Source organism: Nematolebias whitei, chromosome 9 (genome assembly GCF_014905685.2).
Source record: "Nematolebias whitei isolate Nwh7 chromosome 9, NemWhi1, whole genome shotgun sequence".
NCBI classification, from domain to species: Eukaryota; Metazoa; Chordata; class Actinopteri; order Cyprinodontiformes; family Rivulidae; genus Nematolebias; species Nematolebias whitei.
This window is the reverse complement of record NC_056506.1, coordinates 20,929,665-20,939,732: the sequence shown is the minus strand read 5'-3', so window position 1 is coordinate 20,939,732 and position 10,068 is coordinate 20,929,665. Positions and strand designations below refer to the sequence as shown.

At 37.3% G+C, this 10,068-nt stretch overlaps 2 protein-coding genes across 2 annotated transcripts in view; one reads left to right on the top strand and one right to left on the bottom strand.

Moving 5' to 3' along the window:
* The window catches only part of LOC119414997 (myosin-7), a 40,650-nt gene that overhangs the window by 5,221 nt on the left and 25,361 nt on the right, over nt 1-10,068 (top strand). The gene's annotated exons all lie outside the window — the stretch shown is intronic.
* Nucleotides 6,003-10,056, bottom strand: LOC119414998 (myosin-7; the record flags this gene model as incomplete). Its single annotated transcript, XM_037682122.1, is given in 5 exon segments — nt 6,003-6,404; nt 7,156-7,290; nt 7,574-7,669; nt 7,841-7,945; nt 9,760-10,056. Coding segments are annotated over 5 exon segments (654 nt in total), but the record flags the coding sequence as incomplete, so codon positions are not given.

Genomic DNA, 10,068 nt, shown 5'->3' with positions numbered 1-10,068 from the left:
GGGTGGGTTCTGAGGGTGTACATCACACTCCTTCACAGTGACGGTCTATAAAGGGAAACATTGTGATTTAGAGCCAAACTTAGCCGTAAATGTCGTAGATACCTGAATAAACTTTTTCTCGTAAATTAATTTACTTGCCTTTCCAAATTCAGTCTCAGCAGTGACTTTGTCACCATCACGACTGGTTACTGATGCTTTCACGTACTCAACTTCAGGGTCGGGCACAAAGCACTCCTTCTTCATGTCAAATGGACGAGTCTGGGCCTCCAGGCGCTCCTTGTCTGATTTCCTTAAAAAAGGAGCAGCAGCTCCGAACTCTTTCATTGCAGCATCACCCATGATTCAACCTGATACAAAAGTGAAAACATTCAGTCTTTAAATATGAGTAATATAATGTTAAACAGCTCACCATTAAGTGTTTAATGGTGAATGTCTGAAAGCATCAGTTGTTGCAGCAGGTACGTATACAGTAATTTAAAAGGCAGATTAAAATATTAGTAAATTTATTAGAATGGGGTTTGAAACGTTTAACCAATTTGAAGCTCATATCTTAAAAAATTAATCATTGCATATTGTTTTCTGAGCAGTTTGATTATTATAACCTAATTTAACAAATATTATGAAATAAAATATTCAATAAATTAAATAAATAAAATCTTTTAACTTTATTTTCTATCATTTTCTAAATCTATTTCCACTCGTAGAACTTGAGAGAGAGACTATATCTGTTTGCCTGTATGTCCTGAGCATATGGTGGGAATTGACAATAAAGAATACTTGAATAAGTAACTATAAATGTACAAATCCATAAATATAAAATATAACAAATAAATATAATTGCCCTTTGACATATTTTAGCATTCAATTCCAACATCATCAAACCTTCATCGTAAATGAGAGGAGCTGCTCCTAAAATTAAAATTAAAATTAAAGTTAAAAATAAAAGCTCCTGATTGAACTTGCTTGCTTTTACCTAGGGTGGGTTGGACTCCAAAAGAAGACCAGAGTCAGTCAGAGTTTTGCTGTTCAAACCAAATAAAAGAAACAAAGCCTTACTTCAATCCATAGATCTTCATTCACACTCAAAGATACTATTTTAAGCATCTGATATATCATTAGGGCTTCTTAAATGTAACACATCAGGACATCAACTTTACATATTATAAGTGGGATCAAGTGTGTATTCCATAAAAATGATGAAAACATTTTGCTTACCTTAGACTGTCAACCTTTAATCAAGTAAAACGCTGAGCGCCGTACCTGCCAGCAGCCTCACCTCCATTAATAAAGCTGGTCGATCCACCAAACATGGGATGAGTATCTGGAGAAAGAATGCACATTAAAAAAGTGTTGTCCTAATTGGGCAGAATGTGCTGCTGCTATTTGTTGCTGTGACCTTGTGACAAACAAGGCGAGGACGGTGCATGGTCCAAAGAAAGGGGAGGGCATGAGGTGTAGTTCAGGGACAGGCTGGATTTCAAGGGACCCCTAATTTATTTACATTAATCATAACAGGTCGGTTTTTAAAATGTTTTAAGAGCAACTGTGTGATTTATCAGTGTGATTTATTTTTTGTGTGTTGCTCCTTTTGTTCAGTATGTCATATATAAATGTCCTTTACATTGCCATGTGCAAATGTTTACCTCCGTCGTCCTTCTCTTTGGTTAAAACTTGAAGCTGATTTGGTGGAGTCGTGATTCTATGTGGCTGCGTTTGTTCACATGAGATGAATGTTTGGTTACTACTGCTAATAAGCTGATGAAGATTCTCAGTCATCCAGATCAAGGTAAATTTAAAAAAGGGTTTAAAAAAAAATGGGTTGTTGCAAAACTTTTTTTTTTACCTGTTTTTTTTTTAGTTATTTACTGCTAATACGTTTGCAAAAATAACCACAATATGGTATATTGCTTCATACTAACCACCAAAGAATCTCTTTAAAGTCAGATTTGACATAAGAACTAAATGTTTCTGAAATAAAAGTTTGTTAGAAACAGGAGAATCCACCACCTTCCTTCATTTTCACTTTTTGGTATGAGTTGATTTGGTGCCAGTGTTTTATATTTCAAACAGAAGGATGTCAAGCGTCAGATTAATGAACGAAACTAAATCCAATTTGGTCTTTTAAAGTTGTGGTTGGAGAAGAACTCTGGACTTTTTATGTTCCCTGATGAAATGATGGCGTTCAGATAAGGTCAGTCCTGCACAGAAGTCATTGCTAGAAAGTTCATCTGGACCTGCCATTCTGTATTTGTCTCTCCTTCCTGTCCCCTCAAACCCCAGCTGGTTGAAGCAGATGGCCCCTCGTCCTGAGCCTGGTTCTGATGGAGGTTTCTTCCTGTTAAAAGGGAGTTTTTTCTTTCCACTGTCTCCTTTGTGCTTGCTCAAGATGAGAGACTGTGATGAAGTGAAGATTCAACGCAATCCGCTGCTTCCTTTGATTAAAAAAAAACTTTTATTAATTGGCTTTTATAATGTATGTGAATGTTTCTGTTCAGTGCCCTGAGATTACTGCTGTTGCGTCTCGGTGCTATATAAATAAACTGAATTGAATTGCTGAAGCAGTGTAGAGTGACTGTCGCTGAGTGAAAAGTAAAGTCAGACTCTGGATTGTCACTCACCACTGCTCTGCTGCGCTGCCCAGGAAGGTCTGCACCCTTTGTCTCATAGGGCCGTGGCATTGTTCCCTCTCCTTTGGCCTTGAGGACAAAGATAACCCTGTGAAATTCTTGTCTGGATTCTTCCTCCCGATTGTGAAGGGCAGCCTTTGAGGGCAGTGATGAAGCTGAACTGCAGTTTGTGATGTCATGATGGACAGGAGGAAGCAGGTGTGCTGCACCCAAAATGTCTCCGTTCAACCTTGTCTGTATTCCTGGCCATTATATAGTTTCATGTGGTTTGAAAGGTGACTGAAACATGTCTTATTCATGCTTAAAGATAATAAATATGGTTATAGTTTTAATCAAATTAGGTATTGACAGATAAAGTAAATGGAAACGGTAAAATAAATAATAATAATGAGCTTCTTTACTGTAGTGGAACTGAAGAGCCCAAGGGGTTTTGTTTCATAATTACATTTAGTCATTTAAAATGAGTAATCATCACTCGACGGAGTGCCATGTACACTTTACATCACCCCAGCTCCAAGGTCAACATCTCAAATCAAGGTCAAAGTTAAAACAAAGTCTTTGCTTGTCTGGACAATAACTTCTGATCCACTCAAGATAACTGAACAAATCTTCAGCCGTATTTGTTCCACCACTATACGGCATGTCACGTAATCTTTTCTTAACCTCAGCTACAAAGTCCAAGGTTATTCAAGGTCTTTGTTTGTTTGAGCCATTGCTATAGATTGTTGTGTAACAGTTTGTCGGCGGGCGTATAATGTGCATGAAGTACTTTTGTTCTGTACTTAGAACCTAGAGTGAAATTTCATTCTTACTGCTTAAAATCTTTATTTTTTCTGTAAGGGAGGTAAATGAGATTAAAGATGGATGCGTAGATGACGTATTTGTATTTGCTGATTATCAGACACACGCTCTTTATTTTTGCTTGTCGCCAAAAGTCAAGACAGGTGACAAAGTTTCTGTCTGTCCCTCTGTGTTGTGCATGTGTGCGTGCTTGTGTAAGGAAATGAGTCACCTAACACCGACTGTCCCTTTATTAAGAGCGTAGAGCTTGCAAGCCATATAACAATCTTCATCCTAACACCACCGTGGACCCTGTAAAGGTTGATCAGAATCTACTTTCACATTATTGGACTTACGGTCATTCTCAGCTGTTTAAATCTCTGTGGAGAACTTACTGCTCCCCCCCACCCACCCACCCCCAACACACACACTACTGGAGTTCATCCCAGACTGACTGTGTGACTTGAGGTGAGACCGATTGTTCTTTGGTTTGCAGGGGTTCCCAAACTTTTCTACGCCATGGCCCCCAAATAGCATTAGCTTCTGGCCAAGAGGGGGGCCTCGGCCTGAAGCATATTTTGTAGCAGAAACAATGCTACAAAATATGCAAAGAAACATCAACATTTTAACTTGTATTCATTATATGCAATTAATCATTACAGCTGCTGAGCATAAAGATTTTATTAACTAACATGTTTTAAACTCTGTATTCCATTCCTAATGAAAACAACAACAACTTTCAACAAACTGTTGACCAGAAGAACAAAACAAAAGAAATCTAACTTCTCTCTCAAGTGTGTTTATCTGGAACTGACAGATACAGATTGCCCTAGTGGGTAATTTTATTATTATTATTACTATTTTTTATTTTTGCCTTTTTTTTATCTTCTTCTATCCAGCTTTCTGCCCCCCCCCCCCCCCCCCCTGGCAGCCCCCACTTTGAAAAACACTGGTTTAAAGAACAAAGCTGGTCCAAATTTCTGCTAAACACAACAGCCCTGTTTATTAAGCAAGCTGAACTGGTGACAGCATTAACAGTTTATCACTGACTCAGAAAGCAATCAAACAACGATTAGATAATTATGTTTGTATTCATAGATAAAAAATAATAACACTGTGCTGTTCATCTGTTGTCCTGTAATCTCCTGGCAGATACTGAAAATCTTTAAAGGATAAAGCCATGTGAGACCAAGGTCATCACTTGGAATAAACTCATACAGCGTCTGCTTCACTGCCTGTCGTCTGCTCCTCTCCGTCTCCTTTGTGCGGCAGCAGATGCATAACGCACGGTAAGCTTTAGCTAAATGTTCAACGACTGGTTTATTTTGTGCATAGGTAGAGGTTTTAAGTTTAACTTTTTATAGAATATTGATTATTTTTAACAAATACAAGTATTTCTCGCAAAAAAAAGAAGAAATATCTGTACTATATAGATGCATCTTGGTGTAAGCAGCAGTGATTTTTGGATTTTGAGGTGTTAAGCTGTCCAACGTGGAATTAAGATTTAACATAATCTACAAGTGTCACGTAGCTTTACAAATATTTTTACAACCTGAGTATACATAAGGTCATTTATAGCACATATCCCACATTACATAATGGTAAATACAGGCAAAATTAGATGAGCTGTGCTCAAATATTATGCTGTTTATGAATTCTTTATTATTTTATTTCTAGAAACCCTTCATGTTAACTGCAGCAAGCTACAAAACAGTATTTTGAACAAAGAATTAACTGCATCAGTTATGCTAAAATTTTGTTCATTAAGGTCAGAGCATTTAACAATTATTCTGCACATTGTAACAAAACTTGCTGTAAATATGGAGTAAATATTATGCCATGGGAATGAATGTAACGTTGTATTTTTAGCAAAATAAACTTTTTTTTCCTCCAGAAACTGTCTTTATTTTACAGAGCAAAGTGTATATAAAAGTCTCATTATTATTATTATCATTATCATTATTTTATTATTATTATTGTTGTTGTTATTATTGTTGCTCTATAGTTTAGAGTATGAAGCAAGATACAAATAAAATAAGCATTTTTTGTTGCAATGGTTTATCTTTAACAGCTGAAATTCAGAATAACAGTTTCTTTCAACTTTATCACTGGTGGAGGTATAGAAATATTTTTAATAAACCAAATAATCAACGACATGATGACAACCCAAGCAATGTAAACAATTATTATACCTTGTTTTTCCACATATTTTAAACATCTGAATATCTATAATTTAAAGATATGTTATAAGTAATCTCTTTTACGTTTAATTAAATTTGTGGTTGTCATCTCAAGATCACCCACTTGGTTTTTCCCATAACTGTGGAAACTACCGCTGACAGCAAGTTATTTATGTTTCCAGTAAAGTTAACATTATGTACATATTTAATTTGAACAAACAAATTACAAATGATCAATGTTTATTTTTCACAGATCAGACAGAGTAAAATATTTAAGCCAAAGACAGACGAAGGAAACAGAAATGCTTTAACCACAAATATTATACTTTATTGGAAATTTTTCACATATTTTTGCCATGAGTCATAAAAATTACAATTTTTAGATGGAAATTTTAAAGACTATAGAGCTTTAAAAATATAGTTTATTTTTTCTGGGTTATAGATGCCGTTGAGCCTCTCTTTAGCCCATCAGTTGTTCCATATTGACACAATATGAATAATTGTTAAGCTGCAGGTTTTCCTCTTGGTTGATTCATGCAGGCTTTACTGGGCAGTGATGGAAAAACGACTTTTATTTATATTTTTGTTTGCGTTTTTAGATATATATGTTTAACTGTTGTTTGAATGAAATGCACGGGTTTATATATTGTGAAGTAGCTGCTATGACCAAAATGACTGAGAACACTTTTTATAATTTTAATGCATTTTGTTTTATTCTACAGAGTTACTTTTCTCACTGAAGGAGACTGCAGCACATTAAAGCATCCCAAAGGTGTGAGGTGGCCGTCAGAAGGTTTCACTCCTCGTCTAGCCCTCTCTGTGAGGAAGAAAGACAAAAAAAAGGCATGAATTAGTGATAAAGAACCCAACAAGACTCAACTGGTTTTAAACAAAATGATCAAGAAATTATTAATTTTATATTAAATTAGATTATTGTTTCTTACAGGTTTCCTTTATTGTGGCAGCTTGACTTTAGAAATAAAATGTATCAGAAAGAAAACATAGATGACAATACTTTAGTTTGAAACAAAGCTTAATTATTTGCAGGATTCAATGATCATTTAGTCTTTTTTAGGAAATCTTAATAAGATTTTAGGTAAGTATAGCAACACACCACTGCATGAAATTTATATTTATAGAATAGGTTTCCACAAACAAATGAAACATTTTTTCTAATGTCTAAATTTAATGTTTTGTTGGGTTTTTAACACCAACTTACTAATAAATTCACAATCAATAAAGCTCCAATTCCTACACCAGAACTAAACATTTTATACTTAACTTTTAAACACTGACTTCACTTTGAATATTAACAATAACAAAATAAAGCAAACTAATACAACTCGTGAAATCCAAATAAAAAATCAAATTGATTTGTACAAAGACTGGCCTTATTGATTTACTTTTATTACCAATGAATATCCAGTTCGTATGTTGTTTTTATTACAAACAACTTGAAATATATTATCCTAAAATGATTATAAAGGTGATTAAATAATGTTTATGCAACGTGAAGAGCGCAGCGCTCAATATATCAGGTGTTGTGGTGAAAATCAGAGAAGTCTGACCTTTGACCCCACATCGCGGCTCTTGACGCGCAGCTTGTTGACCTGAGACTCGGCGATGTCTGCTCTCTCCTCAGCCTCGTCCAGCTCGTGCTGCAGTTTGCGAAACTTGCCCAGATGAGTATTGGCCTGCTCCTCCTACAAGATTTAGAAATAAATCAAACATTAGATCAAAACATCTCGCACAAATGTTTCGAGTCCACCTGATTCTCAAAAGAGAAGCTGTGATAAGTGTTCTTGGTGTAGCTGTGAAAGTGAAGCAAAAGAAAATAATAAACTGAAGTTAGGTGATGTCAGAGCAGCTTCAGAAGTACAAGGTCCCAGTAAAGGTTGTTTTGAAGATGGGGTTTTATGGATAAAGTAAGAACAGCGTTTAGGCTCTAACTCCAACCACATGTGAAGTAAGAAGGATCCCACTCACAGCTTCCTCAGCAGCTCTCTTGTATGCTTTGACCTTCAGCTGCAGTTTGTCAACCAGGTCTTGCAGACGAGCAACATTCTTTCGGTCTTCCTCTGTCTGTAAATTTTATAAGAAAAATATAAAAATTGTAATTAGAATATTCTTCTTTGTGTAGTGAAGACATACAGTCTATTTTATTATTATCTTTTTTTTACCATGTGCACAATGATCAATCTTTGGAAACGAGGACTCCTATCAAAAACAAATGATTCACTAGTTAAAGTTTACCTGATAGGTGAGCTCCTTAATGCGTCTCTCGTATTTGCGGATTCCCTTCACGGCTTCGCTGCTCTTCTTCTGCTCCGCCTCCACCTCATTCTCAAGCTCCCTCACCTAAAAACATCAAACATCATTTGTCTTTAATCTGCTTGATTTGTGGAGCTTGAGAAAAAGTTGCAATGAACAGTCAATTTCTACATTTCTGAAGCTAAAAATAAATGTTATTGTTCACACAAGATGAGAAACAGTAGAAAGACAAAGTAAATGACTGCCTGGTGAAGAAAGTGGTTATTAAAAGTCAACATGTTATAAACAAAAAAAGTTAGATCGTGTCATCTGGACCAGTTTCTTTAAGTGAGAAACGTTTCATCTCCCATCCAGAAGACTTCCTCAGTCTGCGACCTGTCCACAAGTTCTGTCCCGCAGGTAGCCTTCACTGCTGCGTTTCAAGCCAACCTCTTGTTGTAAGAAGTATGCTTTTAACACGTGCAAACAGGGCACACTCGTCCAAACAATCAATCATCATGTACAACAATCAAATGTTTGGTTGGCTCGCCGCAGACTGAGGACGAAGTCTTCCAGATAGGAGATGAAATGTTTCTCATTTAAAGAAACTGGTCCAGATGACACGATTTAACCTTTTTTTGTTGTTATCTGCCTGGATGTTGAGCTTACAAACCGTTATCAACATGTTATAAGTCAAAATCACATATATATCATATATACACATATACAATCACATATATTTATCAGTTCTCTCTTGTAAATGAGTCCTCGAAGCTCAATGGGATTTACCTGTCTAAATAAAGGCTGAATGAATGAATGAACATACAAAGTATATACCATAATTGGATGTATGATAACAGGTTTCCTGCTTTTTGGAATTGTCTGGTTCCTGGTTTATCAACATACAAAGAAGATGACTGCAGCTAATCTGGCCTGGTCAGGCTGCCGCCCATGTGAAGGTTTGCTCCGTGTCTCGAGCACCCAGACTCTATGGCTTAGCGGACTGGATCGCAAACTGGATGTGATTTGTGAGAATTGCAGGCCATATGCGGCCCCTAGGATTCGCTTTCAGGATGGATCAAACCTCGGGGAATATTCTCAGGCATGGACCAGCGGTGTGTCCATGTAATTTAGATGTTTTGGAATCTACATAAGACCAGCAAAGACTCGAGGCAAGATAAAATTCAGTAAAGTTCTGCTTGACTCCAAAACAAACGTTTATCTGAATTTGGCTCCCTCGGCTGGCCTTGAGGGCCTGGAGACTCTGTAATCTGATGCTCTGCCCTCCTTCTCTCCCACCAAGAAAGTCCACAGACCAACCAGGGGGGAACCAGCTGAATAAACATTGTGTCATCATTTCAGGACTTTTTGATTCTCACTGGCGCTGTCCTTTGCCATCCTCGACACCCCCTGGGGATGTTTACGGATCTCACCAGAGGGAACTGGCAGATTATTCTACCCTTATCAGAACTCCTACAGTGCCTCTGGGAGCGTCCTTGGACATTTTCACCACACTTGTCGTCCCCCCGTGGAATGTCTATGTCACCATGTGCTTGTGTGCGAGGAGGTTTTTTTTGTTCACTTCCATGCTTTTAATCTTCAGCCAGAGATTAAGAGCATGTTAGGATTTTTTTTTGTTTGTTTTTTTTGCCTCCAAAACCCATGTTGTCACTTTCACCACTTATTGTCTTTCCAAACAGGTCTCACTTGTAAATGAGTCTTTGAGGCTCAATGTGACTTACTGTTTAAATAAAGGTTGAAAGAAAAAGACATGTAGACATGTCCTTTTAGTGTAGTATGTCACTTAGAAGCTAATAAAAGCACAATGATAATGGCTGTATCATGTGAAAGTCACATGTCACACTGGTTACAATACTACTCCAAAGTCTGTATTTCACAGATTAAGAAGTGATTACACTTACCCTGGCCTCGAGCTTCTGCACCTGCTTCTTGCCTCCCTTCATGGCGATCTGCTCAGCTTCATCCAGACGGTGCTGCAGGTCTTTGATGGTTTGCTCCATGTTCTTCTTCATACGCTCCAGGTGAGCGCTGGTGTCCTGCTCTTTCTTCAGCTCCTCCGCCATCATGGCAGCATCAGTGATGGCCTTCTTGGCCTTCTCTTCAGCATTTCTGCACTCCTGCACTGCCTCCTCCACCTCAGACTGAAGCTGAGCTATATCACCCTCCAGCTTCTTCTTCTGGTTTATCAGGCTGGTGTTCTACATGTTATT